The sequence below is a fragment of the Spodoptera frugiperda genome, chromosome 28, assembly GCF_023101765.2.
Source record: "Spodoptera frugiperda isolate SF20-4 chromosome 28, AGI-APGP_CSIRO_Sfru_2.0, whole genome shotgun sequence".
NCBI classification, from domain to species: Eukaryota; Metazoa; Arthropoda; class Insecta; order Lepidoptera; family Noctuidae; genus Spodoptera; species Spodoptera frugiperda.
In genome coordinates, this window is record NC_064239.1 from 1,196,720 (window position 1) to 1,222,891 (window position 26,172).

Consider the following 26,172-nt stretch of genomic DNA (forward strand, 5'->3'; position numbering starts at 1 on the left):
AATAGCGTAAAATACTGTTTAAAATCAGCACCTTTTGGAATTGCAATCAAACGCTCGCAAACACGTTCTCATTAATAAATTCTACAAATTTGGCACACAAGGCAACCATTAAACTAGATTCGATAAAAATACAATTCTTAATTATTGCAGATTTCAATGGAAAGATATCACGTGACCGTTTACTATAACTTATTTTAATGACAATCCAATAGACGTTACTTTTGGTAATAAGGAAATTGAACTAAAACATTGAGGTAGAAATTGGAAAAGATTTTTCGTTGTAGAATTTTCTACTATTGTCTTTCCCATAGTAATTTCGTTTTATGAGCTCGTTAGTTTTTAGAGCTTTATTAAAATGATGTTTTAGATTATTGTTATAGATATTACTATAGGATTTTGTTACTTTTTCTTTTTTGCCATTTGAATATTAAAGTTAGATTTCTAATTGACCTAATCTTTTTATCGACTTTTACCAATAAAGGTCCAATCTTGATTACGTTCGTTAATGTTCAAACATTTCTAAACTCCACGCTATAATACTAAAAATGTTTAAACCGAAATCTTCAACGACACTGACAACACAACGATCAAATCTAGGACCTCGAACAATTAAAGTCGTAATTTCTAACACAACGAGGCAGTTACCAAAAGACAAGATTATAGAAGCAGTTTCACGGCCTATAATCGTAATAATAATTTCTCAAACAAAACCCTTTAAAGTTACAGCAAATGATAAGCGAAGTCTCGTCTCCCTCCGCCAAGAGACAACTTAAATCATTTGTTACTTCTTAATGTCCGTCCCAACAGCGACCTCATAAGTATCATTGTGATATTATCATCACGGAAACTTCCATTTCTCCTTTATTTTATTACTAATAGTCAATAAAAACGTTCACTGTATTCCTTCGCGCGGACATAGCAGTTTGACACTTTTATTAGAGCTATCGATATTAAAAGCCTTAGTGTTGAGAGGGAGATGGTGGAATATAAACCTTGTGGTGTAAGGGTAAGGTTTGGAGTTGGGTGTGTCGTGTTGATTGAAAGCAGGGTCAGTAATGAGCCGGTCAGCAGTTATTGATTCACGTGGCACCATTAGGCCGGCTGTACACAGTGCGAATTCAGCGCGACTGGAACTTAGTAGATAGTGATCATATATGTTACTCAACAGGGGGTGGTTTTATTGTCTGCCCACTTTTTGTTTTAACTGCCCTTTTGTGCTGACTCCGCTACCTCTGTTTTTTGTCGTTAAGTCTCCTGTGTTACAGGGGAACTTCAATTTGGTTTTTTGCTTGTGTCAAATGACTGGAGGAGATTGTTGTGACGTCTCTATTTCTTGAACTCTGATTGGGTATCGAATAGACTCTGATGGAAAAATTTTTAGAACCAAAATTAAATTATTTACTTTGTATTTTAATAGCTTAATATCACAGTCTATATAAGAACATTGTATTATTATGGTAGCCGTAAACTTTAAATAATAAGCGTTGAAAATTATGCAGTTTTTAACGAACGTTAATGAAGAACGCGAACACTTTATTGCATTTTAAATTACTAAGTTTCAGTCAAAGAGCAATTAACTTTGAATAAATAGTAATTTTAGTTTTAAATACTACATATTTTACTTCGAAAAAGTAACTAAGTGACCGCAAAAATGAAGGACTTAAGTACCTATGTCTTTTGTGAAACTCGTATGAAAATTTATATCACAAACCCAAAGCCTAATTAAATCGCGACCTTTTATGAATCCAATTAATTAATGTCTTATTTACGGCTGAAATCAAATTAGCAACACCAAACACCGTATTAAGGTATAATCGCACACATAAACTTGTACTTAAAAGTACAATTAAGGATAATATGATCCTCCATACTTAATCCGGCCAGTGCACATTATACCTATTTAACGGGATAGTCCGGATAACCGGGATACCCCGGGACTGTTATGAGTCCCGGACGTAATCCCTGTATAATTGTTGTCCGAGGAATGCCTCCGAAGTTGGCGGTCGTAATTGAGGGCATAAATATGCGGGATTCACACTTTTGAACCCGGGATTTTGGGGTTTCGATGATTTGAATTAAATTATAGATTAGATTGTCTGGGCATTAATCAGCCGGCCAACGGCTATTTGGAGAAAATACAGTTATATTACGCGGATTTTGTAACAAATAGAGCGTCACATATTTAATTTGCGATTCAAAAGAAATCTAACCTTTAGTTTCGACTACACTGTTGGCGCGGTGGCTGGGCAACCGGCTACTGCGCAACGTGAAGCGGTTTCGATTCCCACCCGAAGAAACTCTTTGTATCATCTGTAAACGCACCCACGACACAGGAGAAAATCCTAGTGCAACATTACAACGTAAAAAGAAAGAAACGTTTAAAAATCTATTCGACAAAAATGGCCATACTTATCAAACAGATTTTTTATTTATGTTATGTTTACAAGTCTATTTAAAATCTCATATTAATCTTTGAAACAATTATGTTTAAAACATCTTTATATCCTCACACACAACCTTCTACATCATTAGTGTTCGTGACAAAAACCGAACCAAACACAGATAAAAGACGTTGTAGGTTACAAAAAATCTATAATCTTTTTATCGGCCCCCAGTGTAATGATCCAGACTTAAGTATCCTTCGCATTCTAGGCTAATAATGGCTTTTATACTGAGCGAAGAACCAATGTTCATCAACGGATACAAGTACTGAGTAAATGGATTAACGTTACAACATTAGACCTAAATGGTTTCTAAAATAATAATGGCTACGGGCTAAGGGTGTTTTTCTATCAGAAATGTGCTAAGCTATGCTGTGGATGTGTTTGGCTTCCACCAATCATATTGAGAACATATAGCTTAGCACTTGTGGAAACGGACTTAGGTGATCTATGTTTTTTATATGGAGAGATGCGTGCTATGGATGTGTGCTACGGACGGCTTCTCTACTATCGATGCATCGCAAACTCGAGCTACGCATCACTCAGCTAAATAGCTTAGCATCAGTGGAAACGGCAACATAGTTTCACAGTTTAGCTATTACATTTTCGTACGATACTTAGCTACATATAATAGCATATCTCTGGTGAAAAGGCAACCTAATTCTTTGATAAATTATTATTAATAGTGTTCGTTATTTTTCTTTGTGAGTGTTACATTTTTGAAGGTTAACTGAATATGTTGTTTGGGGTTATTGTACTTAACGGTGGTAACTGTTCCTCATTCAACTTTCAAGTAATAATGACCTAATAGGAATTCAAATGAACGTAAACGTGTATAGTTTCAATTATAGTCAATTAAATTAATAGTGTCTCTTTCTTTAAGCCAGTAAAGCCATAAAGTTGCGAGTGTACATGGCTTTTGCCATCAGATGACCTATCTATGAAAAATCGATTGCTTACCATCATATGATCCGTCTGCTCGTTTACCGGCTTATACCATAAAAAAAGTAACTCACGTATAAAAATAGAGATTTTCTATTACAATATTGTTATATAAATCATCTAAAAATAGCAGTCTGTCGTCAGTTCCCATACAGCGTGGCACGCCATGATAATTGGAGTCGCTTACAAGACGGAGCGCTCTCGTTGACACATTTCATATCACATTAAGAAAAATACACGTAAATGTTTTGGCATTTTGTATCTTTAATTTTTTTACGAAGAAATGTTTTTTGAAGACTATATGGCTGACATGTTTGAATTTCAGTGTTAAATATTACAAGGTCTTTGAAATGATATAGTTTATGTTTTTGAAACATTCAGTAAAATTACTTAGAAAAAATATAGTAAATCAAACGGTTATTGTGTCATGGGTTAGGTTAAATAATGTATTGGAATTAGCTGTAAGATGTCATATTGTTTATAAATAAATAAAATAAAAATCATATGATAATTACTATTACATTAATATGTAAAAAAAGTAAAAATCTTTTTATAAAATTAAAGTTAACATTTTGGAGAACAATTTAATTTCGCAAAACAAAACTGGTGACATAACCAGAACAATCCAGATAAAACCACTTCCAATATGAGTTCAAATAATTCTAAATGACCCAACTTTATTTTCTAAAACGGTCCCGTCCCCAATTTGATATTAGAAAATGCATAACACATAAACAATAAGAAGTTGTACCGATAAGCAATACGATTAGCGATTAGAGTTGGCAAAATTTTGACAATGTGCGGGGTGCCAGTGTTAGCGTGTTTTAACGAGTGGATACTAGTCTTGTAAGGATTATGGATTATCATATTTATATCTGTTAGCGGTAAAGTGTGTAGTAGTGTAGAAGTAATTGACAAAAAATAATGCTTAAATTCGAATTAAATAAAATTGTTCTGATTTTGGAACATTTTGCTCCATCATCTAACAACAATTTTAATTATTTAAGAAACCATGTCTTATCTAGATATGCATATGTTTTAATTCAAAACAATTTCAAATCATTAATCTTGTTGTATATAGTATGCCCACACACATACGCCATCCATTCTCGCATGCCTTATCCCTTCATTCATAAATACAATTAATACATAACCTAAAAACAAGACAATATTAGGCCTAACGTCGTTCTAATAATAACCCCCGCTATAAATAGCACCAAACCTTTTGTTGCCCAAAGCTGATTGTATCACAGCTCGGCTGAACGTCGAATATTATCAGAACAAATTGGTACAGTCACGGCATATCATTTGTTATTTTTATTTATATTACCAATAATGTTTTGGAACGCCTGTGTACGATAAATCTATGGGTTCAAGGTCACGACCGTTATTTAACAGGTAAATGGCACTTGTTTTTGGGTTTGAAAGGTGTCAGCTGAGCTTCGTATTGAGGGCGATGTTATGTATGAGGTCTTTTGAATTTCACCTGGTTGTTTTTTTGTTATAGAAATAAATGTAATAAAAATTACATAATTTATACATTCTTGTAAGTTTGAATGAGTTTATGTAAAACAAAAACATACTGTAATTTGAGTCTTTCTCTGTGTGTGTATGTTTTTATGAATGTGCAGTATGTATGAATAGTAATTAAAAATGCTAGTGTTGTCGTCACTACTTACTTACGAAGAATACCAAAGATTCTAAAAATCTTAACTATCAATCATATTTGGACTTATTAGGGGTCGACCATTTATCTTTTTATCGTTTATAGAAAAAATAATAATATTCAAAGTACTCTGAAAATTGCATAAACACCATTACACCCGTCGTACTTATCCATAGACCGTTTGTTCAGAATTTCATTTGACAACATGACGTAGCAATACGTTACGCTGCGAACAACTTTTATTTTTAAAAAAGGGTTCAACTCTTGCATAGTAGAAAAAATCAACTGTTTATACTAATTGTAAGTAGCAGCATACGGCGGCTAAACAAAAATATCACGCACGCGATAACGCTCACGCACTTACATTACTTTCTTTCCTTTCTTTCATTTCATTCTTTCTTTTTCTTCCTTGCAACACTGCAAGTAGTCACTCTAGTGATCATATCGCCCAGTTATTGATTGCCACAGCAAAAAATTGTGCGTGTGTTGCCATTGTAAGAAATGTGTTTTAATAGTTGCTGCAGAATTATTTAAATATTTTATTATTCCACCCACTCGGAAATTACGTGAATAATTTTGATTTGAAACGTTATTTATTTTTAAGACTGTAGACTCTTAGATTTTTTTGTTGTACTCGCTACTGCTAAGTAATAGAAACCTTATTATAGTTTGAATACCGCCGTATGGGTTAACATAGGTACTTTCAGATTTATTCATTTTAAAATCCGTATGTAACACAGGCACACATTTTGATTGACGTATTCAGTCTAGGTAGCTATATTACTCAAGACAAAGTTAATATTTTTTCATTTTACTTACATGTCCTACCTACCCCTTTACAAGGAAAATATTTTATTGGACGATGATCGCCCTACCTTTTACATAATACTCGGTGCTATTTAGACTTTTTATTCAATACTTTTTGCTGGCCTGGTGCCAGAGTCTTGGTTATAAGCAAGAATACGATCAGTTCCGCCAACCCTGATATGCAATTTTATTCTTCCGTCATGCCGTTGAAAGAAATACTTAATATTAAGAATGTTGAAAGCTGTTTTGTCGCACAGTTTTAAAGAAGTCATAGAACGTTTGTTATTTTTACTTGTGCTGATAGGGCAGTGCTTGTAACTTTTTTAAAGTTTGTTTTTTTTTTCTATTTTTGTTTAGTTTGCAATTAAGCTTGACTTAAATACTAATAATTATGTCGTTTATGAGTATGGCTTTGTACGTATTAGTTTTGTTTCAAAATGTAATTTTGTGAAAAAGTTGAAGGAATTCGGTTTAAATCGTTTATTCGCGACGAGAACTACTTTTGATTAATTAATTATAAATTGTATTTTTTAGAACCATTACAAAACTTGTTTTAGGGTGCTACGCTACGTTACACAGCTTAGCTAGCTATCTTCGTAGCATAACTACATAGCACATCTCTGGTAGTAAATCACGCTTATTCGTCAAAGAAGTTGTAAGTATTGTAGTTACAACAGTTACTCTCACTTTAACCCAATTATATTATTACCCAGTACTAGGACGACATAAATATGACTATCTCTATAATAATCACAAACGTTACTTTGTATCGTAAATACAAAAGGCGTGTCCATTTTAGCGAACAATACTACCTACTGGGAAGTTGTTTCGTATCATGAAACGAATGTAAATTGTTGAGCGAACAAACTCTAGCCATTTGGCTAAGTAAGTTCTGAACTGCGATGAAGCCGTAAACTTGTGGGATTTCCACTTTATTAAATAATAAACAATGTAACTACATGCTATATGAAATTGTATTCAAATGAATTATTAACTATTTTGGTTAATAATTCTTGAGGATAGTGGATGGAATGAATGACTGGTAACTCAAGAATTAAGTCTCAATTTTGGACATACATATTATCTACCTAAGTATATTTCCATTTTCGAATATTTTATTTTCAAGAATTTATTGGATCCATAATGTACACAGGTGGTTGAAATACAAAATTAAGTGACAATTAACAACGCACACCACCCAATTAGGCACAGCAATATTATTATTTTCAATTTCAAATTAAGTTCAATATTATTTTCAAATTAAGTATCTGGTTATAAAACCAACCGTTACACGTGTGTTTAGTTATGTGATTATAAATTGTAATAAAAAAAATATAAAATCCTTTCATATTTTACTTTAGCGTACGTGAGCATAATTTGAGCACTTGTTCGACTGAAGTAGATTTCAAATCCAAATATCGACCTGAGAACATCAAAAATTCTGCAAGAACAAATTCACTCAGTCGTTTTATTTGCTCCAAGATATTCCACATTCGCGATATCTCTATCCAGCCAGCATTCAGTTTTAGCTCTAGGAAAATATGCAACTTCAAATTTTTAAGTCCAACTTTTTCCGCGTGAGGACGCTAGAAGAATACTAATTCCCGAGGCGGCCACCGGCGGATTAACCCGCACCCGAAACTGTACCGACTATAGTGTGAACGAGCTCCACTGTTTTGCGCTGTACGCTGTACGGATACCCGCTTTTTGTTTCGCATTTTTTGAGCTTCTTCTGGACTATTGTAGCACTCCTATTTTAAACATCCAGCTGTTTTATTGTACGAAAAATACAATACATATTTTGATCTTGGGGAATCTTTGTTCCTAAAATTGCAATTTAGCTGGCAGGAGGCAAGAATTTCACAAAAATAACTATTCGTTCATTTAGATTGTAACAAGATCAAAGACATTAAATTAGTGGAAACAAGGAAAACAAAAACGTTGATAGCCAAAACTTCAATCTGCGGGGAGGCGGACCAAAAAAATCCAAAACAAAGTCCCACTAAAACACCGGGCTCTGGACTCCACTGTATTATTACGTAATTAAACAAGAAAAACGTTGGCCACTGTAGTAAAAAAGCCAACAAATCTGCCACCGAAAGGAAACGCAAACAGCAAGGTAGCTATGTGCAAATTGCCAAGAAAGAATTTAGTTGGAAAAGACCAGGAAAAAGTTTAGGCCGTTGGACGATGCAGGGTAATAAACAAATGAACGTACGACCCGCGGCCGATCAACAAGATTGTGGATTATATTTTACTGGCTACGAATTTTGTTTTTACATTAAAAATGAGATTACAGGCTTACAATGTCGTGTCACGAACGTGTGTAGTTTCGAGGATATAAATTCTTTTGGTTTATTGAAGCGGTTTTCTGTCCTGCGATGTTTTGGAAGGCTGCATTTGCTTTTGATTGTATTGTCGACGAATTTATGAATGCCGATAAGGACAAATGCCAAGATTTTTGTAAATTATTAAAATACAAATTCGTTGAAATGCATTCGTGTTCTTGCTTTAAATTTCTAAATTCATTACAATAACTTTATTGTTTAGCTTCTTTTTCGTGCGCTGTGTAACAATTCTAAGTATTATAGGGCGTGACTTAGATATTACTTTTCACTTTGGATAGAGCTATTAATTATAAAAAAATAACTGGTCGAGTGGTCGCAAATACGACTGCGTTCGATTCCTGGATTGGGCAAAATATTTTGTGGCTTATAATACAAATGGTGAAAAGTGGGTTTACATTGTAAAGTGACATTACGATGTGCACCTCCACCTATCTCTCCGGAGATACGAGTAAAAGGCATGACGATACTGGTAAAACATTACACCATTAGATTAGTCAAGCACAAATTCGTCAATAGATTAAAATAAACCAGTCCACCAACCCGTTCACAAGCATGAACATAATAATAACATAATGATGTACAAAGTTCCAGTAGAATAACTAGAACAATATTATCCCCGAACAGTTTTTGCTGCTTCTCATTTGTCCGTAGTCCGGAGCCGGCAATAAATTTAGCGACGAATTCTCTATTAATTAACGTGCTAATGGCAAAGTGTCTTAATTCCGTGTCTTTGAAATTATTACTTGCAACTTTTGTTTTAATCTCCTCTAAAGATTCTAGTGCAGTTGCTTTATTGAATTTGTGTTTATATAACACCTATTTGCTTGTTAGTTAGAGCTAATTCTCTGTTAATGAATCTCTGTTTTAGTGTTAGGTACTAATGGATAAGTTATACTAGATAGTGTAGGTATTTTTTTTAAAATAATATGGCAAACTCCAATAGGTTCATTGAAAAGGCCAGTAGTACAAAAAAGTGTGGAAGAGTCATGCTTTGGCACGAAAGGGCCGCTTGACCGGAGTGATACCACGGCCTCACAGAAAACCGAGGTGCAATAGTACTTGCGTTTTGTGAGTGATCTTACCGGATGCCGTATTACCTACATTCCCAATCTTCCCAACAACCCTTTAATTTCTTACCCCTGAAAGGCCGGCTACGCACTTGGTGATACGAGTGTCCGTTGGCGGCATTGCCATCAGATCCGTCTGCTCGTTTACCGGCAGCTTATGCCATAAAATTGGACAATATACATAGCATAACAAGCAAAAGCTGAATTTAACCAGATTAGCTCTCTACTTTTCAAAATGCATATAGAGTATAAAATACACGTGCAGCACATACAAACATACACATCTACCAGTATATCTATATGTACATATTTACGAAGTCCCTCAAGACAGGAGCAACATTTTATATTTGGAATGAGAATCTATGGAGTATAAAGTGACAAACGAGGTTAAGGTTACAACGAGAATTTATGGAGTGTGAGAAAATGTTGCGAAATGAATTCTTAGATAATCTAGTTCCTTTTGTAAGTCTAGACTAAGTTTTACACTCTTTGGTAAAAGGTAATAGAAGCCTTTATAATATACTCCTAACCCCAAAAGGGGAGTTAAGAATTTAAGGGTTGTTGAGGTATTGGGAAGGGTGGTATTTGGACCTCCGATAACCTCAACTTACACAACAAAATACAACTCAACCGTTGTTTCACGTCGATTTCCTGTGAGGCCGTGGTGTCACTCCGGTCGAGTCAGCCTATTCGTGTCGAAGCATGGCTTTCCATACTTAGATTGATTCATGTTTAGATCAATGACGAGAAGGATTTTAAAACATAGAAAGCCTAAGTTTGACTTAAATAAATACAACATTTAAGAGTAGACTCCACATTCTAATTTACTAGAACACTACATCAACAAGACGTATGAACACAAGACATACTTTTCTCACAGTAACTTTAACAAACTTATCTATACATATTTCTTGGCGAGAGGCTAATTAAAACACGGTGATAATGCAATTTCGCCCGAGACACCCATCGGGCCTTTAGCTAAGGCGCGCCTCAAGGCTTCGCCTCGAAATAGATCGAATTACTTTCAAAAGAAAACTGTATTATGAACTTTTAATTTTGCTATTTTTTGCTGTCATCGCTTTTAATAGGAGAAATGTAAAGCCGTTTATGATTGCGCTTTTCATCTTTTAGTTTGGGGACGAAGTTGGGGCAATGTACTTTTATTTTTTGCCTTTCATAAAATCGGTTAGGGAAACCTTTTCATAGCTTTTTAATAAGCCTTTTTTTAATACTGGGTATTTGGTTATTTTGCAAGTTTCTTTTTGTAAGTTATTTTCTAGCTTAGTTTCCACTAAACTTTTTCTCAGACTGATACTATCTCAGAACAGAAAAAGAAACTATATCAGTTCTCAGTCTAACGAAAGCAAAATCTTCTGTCAGTAGGCAAAGACATTAGTTTAGAGACTCCATAATCGAAAAATACTTTTAAAGATAAAAAACTTTGAAAGCGTGAGTGAACCTCATAAAAAAGCCAATATCCCTAAAGTATACAATTGTTGACTGTAGTATAGACAATCTTATCGGCTTCCTGACCGATCATTTCAATGCAAATAGACCGGCAACCGGCCGGCACGCAACCGGCGTACTAGATGGAATACACTTTATATCTCTTCTGACATTCAACTGGAACTAATTTCACCCAACAATGTAAACTTGAAAGCGAACTTTCCCACTCCTTCACAAAAACCAACCTTATTCACTTCACCTTACAATCCGAAATAACTCTTAAATCGAATTCTTAAGCCACCTTTTTCAATGTCAGCGAAAAAGTGTTAGAACGTATTTTTTATTGAATATTTTTCATTGAGAAGTTGCAACGTTGCATCTTTTCACTTCGTCTATGGAGGAAGGAAACTTTTCTCAAGTGTAGAGACTTCGGTTTCACGGATTTTTTTCTCATTAACGATTTGAATTTCATAAGTTAGGGATATTCTCATTAGAATAAAGTTAAGATTCTTTTATTTTAGTGCCAATAATTATGAGGATTTCTACTCTTGTTTTGTTTTCTAGAGTTTTCATGAGGTGGTGCAATATTTAACTTTAAAGATTGATTATATCACATCACTCTTTGAATTCGAAGTTTAATGTAATTTAATGTTCTACCATGAGACTACATCTCCGCAATATTCAAAACTAGAGCCACAAAGAAAACTAATTAGAACAGTAGTTTACCTGTTCCACAAGGTTTATTTGAAAGAGGAAACTTTATATTTTAAGACTATGAAACTGCTTTCAACGTCTCTTGTTTTCGAAGTCAACTTACTGAAGTAGGTTAGTGACTTGTTTATTTTTTGAGTGAGACGATGGTTCTTAAAATCTCTGTACATCTACATTACGTTTAAAAATTTTAGTAAGTTCTTTAGGATCCTATAATAAGACTCGTACAATTTACACGTAGTAGTAATGTTTATATCTTAATTCAGTGTTTTAGATATCGCGAATTTATATCATAAGACTAGTTCACAAAAAATATTATTTATGTTAAGCGGTTTTAATGAACTATATTCTACCAATCGATGCCTTTTGTTGATATCCATAATAGGGGTAGTGAAAAAATAAATTATATTTCAATATAATTTATATATATCATCAAGGTTAAAGTCTGTCGTCAGAAAAGTGGTAAAATTTTGACCACAACTTTTGACCCAAAGTAACAAACGGGGCAACATAAATAAAATCGTTTGATAAAGAACCTTCCACAATCTTATCCCCATTTAAACACAACCAAACGCTAACCCACGATCCACACCCACCATGTTTCCGAACCCCACACAAAACTTTATCAGTATTACTTTAAAACGAAACCACTGAACTTACCACGGCCTTCCTTCAACGCCTCTAAAAATGGCCGCAACATTTTTTAAACACCGAAAACCGTACATTCAACCGCATAGGCAGGGTTGGGCGTTACAGTAGCAGATTACCGCGGCTTAGATAACGTTGGGTCGGAAATAAAAGCGGCTAACTACTAATTAGCGGGTTGTGGTAGGTTGCGGCCGGCGTCGATGCAAATTTGACCGGCCAGCGTAAATTAGCGCGGTGCACTAATCGCGTGCTTTTGTGCTTATTTGATACGCTACAATTGGTTTATACAAAATCGTGTTATCATAGATGTGCAGGTTGGTCGTGGATGAGCTTAGGTTATTATGGGTATTGGCCTAAGTTATGCTAAAATACCTACTTATTTACTTCAGACAGTTATCATATATTTTAATATTTTCTCGTACACCAAAACAAGTTTCATTACTGGCATCTGGTATGTCAAATAAAAAAATAACTGACATTATATACTGTTTAAAATTTATATATATATATTGCGAATGATCCATTAGCCACAAATACTTTTCTGTTCTCGGCAGTAATGCTAGCGAAAACTACAATTAAGAACTTGACAAGTTACCTACCAATAAAATAACTAAAACAAAACCATAATTATTGTCGAATATAATTATGCTTAGACTCCTGTTTTCATTATATACTTAGAAGGATAAAAAAATATATTCTCTTCAGTTTTAAAACAGAAACTACCAACAAAACACAAATACCAACACACCAAAATATTTTCAGTTTTAGATACCTGATACCCTAACCAAATCCACCTGATTGGCTGCCTCCATGACGTGTGTCACACAGTAGCTGTCAATGGCATGTCATCGCTAACAACCTGCAAATGCATCTCGAATTGCTGCGTGCATTGGGACTCATATTACATCGACTAAATGGGTAGAGTACGTTGTTAGGATAGGTTTAGATATGTAAAATTGTGCGGTTATTATTGGGATGATAATATCTCAGTATCTCAGTTACGTCATTAAAATTATTAGACAAGTATTTTTACTTTGTCGTGTAAGCAAACAAAGCTACGTCATTTCTAAGTATAAAACGTGCCTAAAAGTGGCGACATTTCAAATATATCGTCGAAAGTATATTTTTGCAATGTTGCTGCTTAAACCTCAAAGTATTAGTCTTTAATTCTTTTATATTGGTAGATAATGACTCACCGCCGAACGCAGTCATTTAATGGTTACTTAACCTAGCAATTCTTTTGAGAACAAAATCGTACCTAAGAAATAGTTTAGGAAACATTAAATTATCTGAGTAAGAAAGTTTATAATATGCTACAAAAACTAAAAAAAAAACTAACATTTTTTTTGTACCAAGGCAAGATAAAAAAATCGACAACAAATGTTTGATTCAAACTAAAGTTTCACGCAACAATCGAGAACAATTACACTGCACTTTGATCAATCACTGTACCAACAAACTCGAACAAGCACATCATGGAAAATTCACAGCACATAATACAAGCGCAAACAAAACACTCGCTTTAAACGAAGAACAATGGCAACAGGGCTTAGCACCCCGTAATCCCAAATCCATTGTAAATCAGTATTGGCAGACACTGTAAATCTCTGTTAACCCTTTAAAAGCATCGCAACATTACCATACGTCATAATAGAGTATTTCATCTGCTATGGTCCAGCAACACGAATAAATCGGCTGCCCAGCTTCCTGGCCGCCATCTTGGATTGCGCTAACGGGTTCATTTCCTGCGCCTATACATTTCCGGTCCATTCGATGTTGCCAAGTCATAATTTTTAAAGCTCCAACTTAGGCTTTCGTTTATTTTCGTAAAGAAATGTCCCGGGTACGGGTAGGGACGCTACTTTAATTATTGCGGGTATTAATTGTAGGGTTGAATTGTGTTTATTTGTTAATTTCGCGAGTTGAGGGTTATTTGAGTAAAGAAAGCGTGAAGTTGAGATTATTTGTGTAATGGAGCCGTTCGGGGTTCCTTATTAGGTGTTAATTTTGGGGCCACGGCCCGTTCAATTAAACGAATACTTATAGGATTAAATTGTTCGAGTTTAATTATGCTTGCTTGTTGTCTTTCCTCAAAGTATTTGTTGCTTAGAGAACCTTAAAATTAGTCTCTTCACGTAATCATCATCATCTTTAATCGAAATAAATAATATGCATACCCAAGTATTAAACAGTCTTCTAATAAAACAAATAAATCCAATTTCATTACAAAGTTCTCTAAACCTATACAATATACATTCGTTTATCGGACTTAAAACTCTATTCCTATAAACTTACTGCACATAGTCGTAGAACGTGCAGTCTGTCCTTTTAAGATGTGACGTAGACAAATGGCTGGGACACATTACATGACACTGCGATCTTCACCGCCCCAGAGCTGGGCAAAATTATTAAGTGACGCTTAGAATATCACAGTATTCTTTTGTTACCCACTTACATTGTTACCGGCTTTTAATTTAAGATGTTATACTTATGAGGACAGTTTAATGATGATTAATAATTATAATTATTTTTTGGTGTAAATTTGTTTTTATATCTATAAAAACATTGAAGTGTGGCAGAGCCATGCTTCGGCACGAATGGGCCGGCTCAACCGGAGTGATGCCATGGCCTCACTGGAAAATAGACGTGAAACAAAGCTTGCGTTGTGCTTCGTTGGTTACCGGAGGCCTAATTTCCCTTCTTCTCAATTTTCCTAACCCTCGATTTCATAACAACCCTTAAATTCCTAACCCCCCAAAAGACTGGCAAAGCACTTGTAACATTCTGGTGTTTTGGGTGTCCGTGGGCGGCGGCGATTGCTTACCATCACGTGATTCGTCTGCTGATTTACCGGCTTATACCAAAAAATACGTTAAGTGGTTCCGAAAAACTGATTGTAATTCAGTTAAAACGTATACTTTTAGTTGTGTTACTAAACTTAAAGATAGACAAGGATGATTTTCCACCATCAAAAAGAAAGACAAGCAAATAGTTTCTTTTAAACTCAGTTTCTATACTGACATCCAAACATAATTCCATCAATGGCCACCTCAACTAGTTCAGCACGTTGCACTTACGTCCATCGGACCGTCGATAACACAACTTCATTTCTATTCGATAGACACCGTCGCCTACAAATAAAGCTACGCTGAGTGTAATCCGAACACATATCAGCTGCCATTTTCGAAACGACAAACTGCAGCGGAATTTTAATTTTTTATTGTATTTGTTTGGTTATTTTTTTTTTGTAGTGGGATGGGGTGATGTTAAGTGTATTGATGTTTTTTTATTGGAAGTTATTTCGTTTTTGGGTTGAAAACTAATATTTTAGGTATAGCTAGCTATGGATTTGTCAATATATTTCTAATAGTATTAATTTTTAAATACTGTCAGGACAGTCCTGGGTGACAAACTGAGTGATACATTAAACAATGTGTGATACAATTAAATTTTATGCATTTAATATCCTGTGATATTAAGTGCGCAAATTCCTGTTTTTTTTTTATTAAAACTTTGCCTCAAGTTTGAATTTTCTCCTGTATCGTGGATGCTTTTACAAACATACAATTTTTTATACTCCTGAACTGTAATTTATTGAATTTTGGCTCTAACTAACTGACTTTTATTTTTTTTGACCATTGAAAGTCAGAAGAAACAGTTGTGATGGTCACAATCACATTGTACAAATGCTCAATACAATGATTACTTCCTCAGTAGTACACTTAATTCAATCGTCAAGCATCTCACTTGTCAACAGCAGTGATACCCAGGAGCAAGGATAATTAACTGTCAGTAAACTAAATTATTGCTAATTCAATGATGATATAAGGCTACATTATAATGTATAGTGTGCACCTCAGAGGTAATTGTTCTATTAGGTTCGATAATGGGTCTTATTGCAATGACTTAAGGACTTTTATACAAAGAAAAGTAAAATACTATTGTATTTCAATATTTAGGAATTATAATAGAAAAATGATATTTGTCCAACAAAACTAGGAATTTTCCTAGAAAAATTATATTTATCAAACACAACGTTACGCTATTTTAAACCCTATTGCATTAGACAAAGCTGCTGATTTACAATGTAGCAGCCACCGTTCACAAATTTTTAATTAAAAAAATAATTCTGTTAACATATTTACACTCTTATTACGTAAGTACATAGTAAAGTAGTATTTACAACAAAAATAAAAATATATATTATGCATAAAAATTAAAGTTCATTCTCTTTGTTACAGGGTGTGCATTTTTAACATACTTCAATCCTGAGAGCGCATCCAGCGCTCAAACGGCTCTCCATGAGAAACGGACACTACCAGGGGTAAGTGCTAGTGCAATTATTTTAAATATTTTAAATACCTCGTTTATATATTTTTAATCAAAATATTCTCATTTACTGTGTAAAGAATAATTTGTTTTAAAAAGTTTAAGTCATATTGTGTTCCAATATTTTTTTTAATGCTATGGATTTTGAGATATCCATAGCATGTATAAATATGTAGGTACTTAGTCGTCATTCTTATGACCAGAAGACCAAATAAATAAAAGAAAACTGAATAATTATTTTCGAGGCTAAAGGTAAACATAACCTAAACTCTAACTTAATAATATATTTGTTAAATCTATTTATGAAATTTTAATCTAAGTCACGTTTGAAGTAAAGTCCCAGTACATAATATAATTTATTACCTAAAAACAAAATTAATTTACACAAACGAAGGTTGAATACTGATTAGTGGTTTATTAAACATCTCGGCTTTAAATAAGTATAGCACGAAACAAATGCTTCTATTACTACATTCTAATTAAATATAATATAACCTTCATTTTCTATATTAGTAGTTATATACCTTAAGAATAGGTAATTAAGTCTAATTTTGTAAGTACTTTAAATTATAAACGAAATACTGATATGAAAATCAGCTGGGTTTTTTTAGTCATAACTCATAGTTCGAGGTTGAAATCTATAATTTAAAAATAAGTCAAGTTTTCCTTCCTAACGCTGTAACTCCAGAACGCACAAACCGATTTCCACGGTTTTGCATTCGTTAGAAAGGTCTTGGGTTCCGTAAGGTTTATAGCACAGAAAATTCCGCAAAAAATAATTGGTGGTGAAACGGATTCCGCCGAGTTTGCTAGTCATATATAAAAACATTATGTGGTCTGTAGATTTTTTTTTTCGTGTAAATAAACTTACACATTATGCAACACTTCACACGTTTTCCGAATAACCATAACCCTTTAATACATCCAATATTCCAAACACAACTGATAGATCGCCTATTTTCCTTAACCCTAAAATATGCGCGCTTATAAAAACGCGGTAAGTTGCACATGTGGCCTTCCCGACCCCGACCATCGAACGGTTTAATATCACACCTACCCTAACCATGGTGAAACCTTTATGATGTTATGCATGCACAATTTTGACAGGTTATCACGGTAATGGATTAAACGTATGAAAAATATACGCTGGTGTCGCTATTTCAAAAAAATAAAAAAGTGTGACTTGTAAAATATGGTAGCTAATCTATTAAAAAAACTGCAGTAAAATCATATTTTTTTTACATATTAATTTAAAAACTAAAGTTTCAAAATGGGACACTGTACCTTTAGTGTTAATCTAAACGACAGGCGTTCTGGTTGGTTGGTTTATTCGAGCCGGCCAATCAGAGCGCCGAACGTGCAGTCGTTTTGATTACTGTAAACGTAAAGCAAATACGTAGTGAGGGTGTTCCCTTAGTACGAATTCGCTTACTTATATTATACAACTGTATATCATTAGTGCTTACTTACTTTTTAAAAGAAAAATATTTTTTTTTCTATAATAACGATTCAACCTGTTGGCTGTTACTCTTCAGTATATCATTAGAAAAATAGATGGGTAAATATATTTTTTTTAATATATTTATATTATAATAATGATCCAACCTGTTGGCTGTTGGCTCTTTGATTATTAAAAGACAAGTACCAAACACGATTTTATAAAACACGTCCATTGAACTATGAAGATCTTGGTTCTTTTGTCGAAAATGCTAATTAACAGTAAATTCTATCGTACATTACCTATTGTGCTTAAACAACAATGTACTGACGCTTGCTACGTTGTGACGTCATATCGTAGCTGTTTTGATACGAACTGGGAACGCGTGAAGTGGCCCGTTTACAGATTTTACAGAGCTGTTTACAATAGAAGTGCTTTTTGTAGTATAGTTTTTTTAGTACGTGGAAAAAGTGAATGTTGTTGTACACAGAGTTTAAAGTAGAGTAGTAGTACATTAGCTGATAGCATACTTTAAGAGTGTTTTTCCAGATATGTGTTATGTAGCTGTGCTACGAGGATGTAATAGCTAAGCTGTAAAACTATGTGACCGATTTCAGTGATACTAAGTTATGTGAAGAAGATGTGCCCAGGTCGAGTAAGCAATGTATCGTAGTAGGGAAACCATTCATAGCACGCATCCACAGCACACATCTTTCCAAGTAAAAAATAGCTTAAATTAGTACGCGTCTACTTATGCTATGCTAGATGTACCAATGAATAAGATTAGTGGAAGCCAAACGCATCCACAGGAAAGTAGCATAATCCCTGGTCGAAAAGCAGTCGCCCTAAGGACTTATAGTATGTACCACGTATCATATACATATTGTAATGTTCTAACGAAAAAAATAAAACTAAAAGACAAGTCTTTTAAAATCTTCTCTCCTCTTGTTAATAACACTCCTTCAATTTAGGCAAACCATCTCAAATAAGTCGCTCATATATTTTATAAGAACGTAATTTGACGATTAGTACACGTCACGCCATTCATCCCGCTCGCTAACAATCCTCGCACAACGCGACGGAACGAGAACGTAACGTATTTTAATTTTTGATCTCATCCCTAATCTTTCCATAAAGTCATACTCCTGAGTTCTGAGCGTCCGCTCTGAATATAAATTGTGTCATTTTAGCGAAACCGTAATGGAAAAGCAGATTAAATAATTCAGGCGTAAGAAATTTTGAGCCCATAACAGCATTCATAAATAATGAGGTTAACACATTGGGCGCGTGCGGCCGTTTTCGCATTATGCCGCGTAGTGGAACCGTGTTGAGACGCCAGGCGACGCTCGCGAATTTCTCTAAAGAAAAAATATCCCATACATAGGCCAGTAAAGCCAACGTAATGGTGATTGCTATTGGTAATTTTAAAGGCAAACATGAATTTCAAACAAGCTAGCTCTATAAGGAAAAAATGTTTATAAAAATCATAACGAAAATTAGGAGCTCGACGAAATTCACTCAGCACAATATTAAGAGCAGTGCATACTAAATGCGAATTCGTGCATGCAAAGCGTGCTTATTGCGCGGTACAATTTTGGCACTCGTTTTACATGTGGTGTAATTACGCGGTTTCACACAATTGCATCTACATTACATTTTCTTTAGAGCGGGAAAGCTTCTAGAAAATTCGAAGCTATTTTTTGATGCTATATAATTTTTCAATGTCAAATTTTTGTACGTAGAACTCTTATTACTATTGTTGTACGATAGCAAAACTGGGCAGGAAAGAATTCAGTAGCTACAAAAAATAAATCCCAGGTACGCATAATAATGATTTATCATCAAAACTATGTACTAGCTCAAATATTCGTATCTTCGAAAGGACAGACAGACATAAATCTCATATTATTATACATCTTTTGTCGTGTAATATATTCCCTATACCCAAAAGTAGGTAGTATAAATCGTTGAGATAAAATTTTACCGCAACCAATGATTTATGGAGAAAATTTCAGGATGAACATTTTTTGTTTAACGTTTCCCTTCTGTTTATATTATGGCCGGTCGAACTTCGTACGGTATTCGCTTCGTACATTTTTATACTGTAAAAATAGTTTTATGGTACGATACATGAAGTATGGTTTTAATACGGTATGTTTTAATGTACATAATTGAGGCACATTTCAGGTTATGTACATGATTTACTTACATCAAAAACAAATAATAACTACCTTTTCTCTAGGGATAATCATCCGACGGCTTTCTCGCCTTAGGTTAGACGTGAGAAAGTGTCAGGTTCTTACTGACTAAAAATCACCTCTTTCCAATTGCTACTTTGAGCCGCTACCCTAAATATAAAAAAAATCCATCCACCTAAACTTTAAGCGTAGCAGACGCACTTATCCTTGACCGAACGAAGGAATCAATCGATCAAAAATAAGTAAAAAATCTGAAGCAAAAAATCTAGGTTAGCAGCATGACCTTAAAATGACTAATCCCGAAAATGGAATCGACCGCCGGCCCTAAAAGTAGACGCTACCATTCCTCTCTTCATTTATTTATATACTTACTTCGGTAACCCAAAATAGAATCACAATTTATAGTTATTAGTTCTCATTAGCTATATTGGGGACTGTCGACCCTAAATATATCATACCTACAAATAGTTTTGTTAATCTTTCACGTTTTAATGTTATGTTTTGTAATAAAAAGGGATTTAAGGTTGAAAGATATTATTAATATACTTTATCGTATAAAATGTGATAAGTACTATATACAGAAACTTTGCAGTGTGATCTTCGAGGTAGTTTTAATAATCTTTTTGTGGTAAATAGTAAAGTGTAGTATTAACATATTGTCTCCGGTCAGATATCTTCTTCAGTAAAATCTGAGATAGCTAAAATGTATACATTAATTTCGATATCCGATATATCGTTATTACTTTCATGTGTATATAGTATATCAAGCTCTCATAACCTAAAACGTACGGCTGGTTTACAAAGTCAATTACAATATATTATTCAACAATATTCCTTCACTGTCTCCAACAAAAATACTACATAATACATCTCTATTTGAAACCGCAAAAATCTATTTCACAAACATATACAGAAAATGGCGTATAATATTTTCATAGGTAAATTGAAGTCGGTAGCTTCGAGCTATCTCCAAGGGATAGAGAACATAGCAACGCATATATTATGCTATTTGCGTACATGGAGTTTGTAAAATCATACAAACACACACAAACGTGGATGGTTTGTTAATATTAGTATTTGTTTGGTCGAAATTTCTAGAAGGATTAGGATGTACGGAGTGGAATTTTCTGGGAATATACGTTGTTGATGTAGTTGGAGAGATTTGAAGGAATTGCTTGCTTTTTAGAGTGAGTGAGGAATACGGTGTAGCTGGTTCTAAATATTTAAATTAATGTGCACGATCAATCAGTGATCAATTATGTTTAATGACATATTCTAACATATAGAATACTGTAGAAGAAAGCGCTCTGTTTACTTTTGTTTTTATATCGAGATCGATATAACGCAGATGCCTTGAATCACTGTAAATACCTAATATCAATGTGAAAGTTTGTTTGTTTAGATGTTTGTTCGTCAGTCATGATGAAACTACTACATGGAATTTGATGAAAATTGGTATACAGACAGTGTAGGAGCTGACTTGTGAGATAGAATATTTTTATCGCACGGGAAGCCGCTGACAGAAGCTAGTTTTTTAATAATTATATTCGTTAGATTAGTCAATCAAAACATTCTTGGCCATTTTACAGTTTCTAATATTACTATAAGTGACAAGACGCTCTTTGGAAACAAAATAAGATATACACTTTTCGCTTAACACATTTTTATTTCCCTTTTTGCGAAAATAGGCGAAATATACCATTTTATTATACTCAGTAAGAGAGTATCAAGTTGTTGGAGAGCGGGCAACAAATCTAACCCATTCATTACTGTCATCATCAAACAATCTGTCCCGACTCATTAATAATGGGTTCTATTTCCGTCTCATAAAGCGTTTCTTTTATATTCTGACACTTCTTCATTAGACTTGAAGTCAAAGAAATGCCGTGAATCAAGATGTTGGTCAAGATATAGATCAAATAAATATACGCATATCAACAAATGAGGTTAATTTTAAACAACAAAATATTTCCAAATGAATTTAGTCTAGAGTAGTGCAGATAAAAACATAATTATAGGTACCTACACTGCTGAAAGAAGAAATTTCTACGTAACTTCTAGAAAAACTTTAAATGCATCGTCATATCATCACGCCTTTTAAGGGAATGCTTTGAAGGGGTATGTAGAGATGCACATTGCGGCATTGGATTCTACTTTTCACCATTTGTGTTATTAGTCCCATGTTATAGAGGATGAACCTATTGCCATATACCGGATACTACTGAGAAATTTTCGAAAAACCGAAAAAATTCTGCAGTAATTTGTCTTACCAACCATCACCTTACTCTTAATGTATCGATATTTTATTCACTATCACTTTAAAACAATAACCACTAACAAAGCAAAGTCTTATAAAAACATTACTAAACCCACTAGTTAAACTCTTTTTCACTGCAACTTTCAACTCTCGCTTTCCTTTACACAAAACAGCATAAACCCACAAACTGCCAACCCTGAATGCCGAGAAATAACGACACGACCTAACAATAAAATTTTCACTTATAAAGCCTTAATATTCGTGCTTATTTCAATCGTAAAGCGTTGAATAAAAAAGGCAACAATTTTCACGCCCGGTAAAGCCACGAGAATTACTAATGTTCAAAAATGTTGTTGAGTTCAATCCTTGTAATTGTTTGAAGTTTTGACTGATGGTTCTCACGCAATCGTGTGTTTGGCTGAGTTTTGTAGTGATCTGGTAGGCAATAGCTTATGTTTATTGACATTTACAGGATACTGTAATTGTCAATTTGAAGCAGTTGAAGTGAGCTTGATCGCGGTCTGCCATATTATTTGGTTGTGAGAATAATCTCGACCAATGAAGGGCTAGAATTCGAACTAGCTCACTTTGATTTGACAATTACAGATCTGATGTATGACCAAATTTTGTGAATGTGTTAACTGCAATTTCGTGATTTATTGAAAGAATTTAAACCTTACTAGCAAGATATTAGGATTGAGAATTGAAATACTTAATGTCGGCTACCAGATAAACAACAACAATAAATAATAGGAAGTAGGTACGTGTCATAACATTTTCTGAATAGTGGATGTTTTTCTGACATTGACATCTTTCTCATGTCACATTAAGGTGACATGTGTCATGTTTTCCGATAAGTTAGCATGACATCTATACCATAACATCCTACTAATATTATAAATGTGAAAGTTTGTATATTTGTTTGTTTCTTACTCCTTCACGTCCAAACGGCTAAAGGGATTGAGGTGAAACACCCATTGACCCATCAAATATATAAAATAATAAAGTCACATAGTCCCCTCTCTTAAGTTATTTAAAAACTAAAATTGATACAAATATACATATTTAAGATACATAGCTCAAACTAAGATAAAAAAATCTTAAGGAAATTACTCTCGAGACACACACAGAACTCAAGTTAAAAAGTCCAGTAATAAATTTCTATTACAACAAAGGAATAAGCAACATCCTTTAAACCCCACTTTAAGAATTGAATTCACTTGCTACGCACACTTGGCAGCGAATGGTCGTGAATTGAAAAATGTAAATGATAACTACAATGGCTTTATTTGACTATATTTCACTTAAACACTGGAATGTATCCAGTTATAGCAACAGGTCATGCGTGTGGACGGATTTAGGAATGTGTAAAGGTGGTACTTTTAGTAAATAGAAGAATTTATTCGAATACACACAGCCATATTGTAATAAGACGAATGAATGTGTCACCAATCTTATATGTGCCCAGCCACATACTTATGTGTGCTATTTAAATCTCTAAAACTTATTCTTAAATCTCTGTTAGTTCTACTGCAAAAAAATACATCTCCTACTCATAATAGAATGCGTTTACAGTATTTTCTAGTAATACCTACGCAATATCCATGAAACAATAATTTTAATGTCGTGTTTCGTCTAAAATTTTGATCATTTTCTTTCATCTTAGCTTTAAATACATAATTTTACAAACCATCTCTGAGAATTAATTCATTAGCACACTATTAAATTTGCTTTAAGACTTCCATCTCTTTAGGACATCCACTCATCTATTTGCATCGGATGTAGCAAATTATACAGTCATAATAAAATTAAATGATTACATCATATATTCACGGAACATTTCCTAAATGAGCGTAAACAGAAACAGTGGCCACGCGCCGACGGATGTCCTGAGTTTGGACATGTGTTATAAAATAGCATCCGAGCAGAAAAATGAAAGATCTTCTTCACACCATCTTAAAGTGAAAGTGTTAACATGATTCAATTTAAGGGTGTTAATATAAAGTATTTTATGGCATGCTTAAACACATGTTGTTACGTTTCATATAAAAAAGCTGTATAGTTATTTGTCAGTAAGCAAATAGATTCAATGAAAGAAATCAGACAATGTGTAGCAACGCTTATCTATTAAATTTTTTTTTAGATATCAATTAGTCAGGAATGTGCGTGGGTAAATTAATATAAACAGAGAGATTCTATCATGACAAAGAAGTGATTATTTCCAAATTAACTGAATATCTTATTTCTTGTCTTTCGTCTTTGATAAGTGATTTTAAGTCTTTTTTTTACCAATTCCATTTTAGATCTAATTTTGAACACCATCACCAATATTATCTAGAACCGAATTGATAGAAAAATAGAAAAAACTACACCATTTATTTTTCTCCATTACAAAACCACATCCTAAAGCCTAGTACACGCTCCTGATTTAATGTTGCGATTATAAAATCGCACATCCACATTTCCTAAGCCGGCGCGTGGTAGTACGATGCGTTGCCAGACCGCATACAGCGATCACAGTGCAATAAATTGCCGCGATGCGGTATGTAGCGTCGGCTTAGCGGGGCGTTTTATATTGCTAGTGTCTTGCTTGTTGCATAGGCGTTATTTCGGTTTAAAGAAAAATTTACAGATGGCATTAAGATTTGAGATAGATAGATTCGTGTTTGACATTCTCTTAAAAATCTTGATGTTACTTTTCTTGGATTTGGGTTAAGCTTTTGATGAAGATATCTGTGAGACTATGACCTTTAAGTTTGTTTTAGAATTTTTTTTACAGAGCAGTTCGATAGCAAATGCCGGCCTCATTTAGTTATTTAAGAGATTCACGTGTAAAGGTGAACATTGAAACCTATTTGTAAAAACAAATATCATTTGTCATCATCATTTGTGATCACGTATTTTTTGTATACCAAATAAATGGTACAGAATAAAAATAAAAAAGATTGAGATTAAAGTAAATTCAATGTAAGTTAACTAAGCTATCAAGTTTATGAGTATAATCAAAAACAAAGAAAAAATATTTACAATAATATCTATGTAAAATTATAATATAAGTACATACTGTCCTGATTAGTTTCAACCCACTTAATTTTCCTATTCTGTTCAGTCACAGTTTCAATTCTAAGGGTGGGTTTGACGACGACAACCCATCATCTACGGTCGTCGAAGTATTGTTTGTCGCCACAGGGTGCATAGTCATGCGACTGACGTTGATATGGAGAAGAATAAGATATTAGAATTATTTTGTCTTACAACTAAAATGGTTTCCTTTTGTTTAAGAGTAGTAATTTGAGGTATTATAATTATTTCCTGAATAATAATTTGATTTAATTTGAAACAAATCTTTTGTTTCCATTTCATAATATTGAAACTTTTGTTTTCTCTGACCTAATGATGACTAGTCACGATTGAGTATGACGTTTTAATAATGCCATGGCATTCAGATTGTATGTGCAATAAAGTTTTAAATAAATAAATAATATTTATACATTGTGCACCTTTATTTGTCTTACAAGTTAAATAGAAGTTTATAAATATTTAACTAGACCTAATAGTATCTGCCTAAAATATTATAATCGTATCTGTTATAAAAAACTAACAATAACGAAGTATTACAAACTGAAATAAAAGAAACCAATATCGAAAGCATACATTTTAAAACTGAAACGCTAAGAATTAAGATCCTATCTCATAATACGAACATTCAACGCGAACTGGGGCTATTTATTTATTTTTATTGCGTACGTACTGCGTTACCGACGTTTTCATAGTTCGTGTGTAAACGGTTTACAGAAAACAGGTAAAAACATGTAATAAATCCAGACAGGTAATTATAGATAAAGAGAAATATGTACCGTATGCCGTATAAACT

The 26,172-nt window shown here is 33.8% G+C and overlaps 1 protein-coding gene across 21 annotated transcripts in view; it reads left to right on the forward strand.

The window, feature by feature from the left end:
• The window catches only part of LOC118264903 (CUGBP Elav-like family member 3-B), a 628,396-nt gene that overhangs the window by 89,100 nt on the left and 513,124 nt on the right, over positions 1-26,172 (forward strand). For all 21 annotated transcript variants that reach the window (XM_050705739.1, XM_050705723.1, XM_050705719.1 and 18 more), the window contains one exon: positions 16,318-16,400. In XM_050705739.1, coding sequence (XP_050561696.1) covers positions 16,318-16,400 — 83 coding nt within the window. The remainder of the gene's footprint in view (positions 1-16,317; positions 16,401-26,172) is intronic.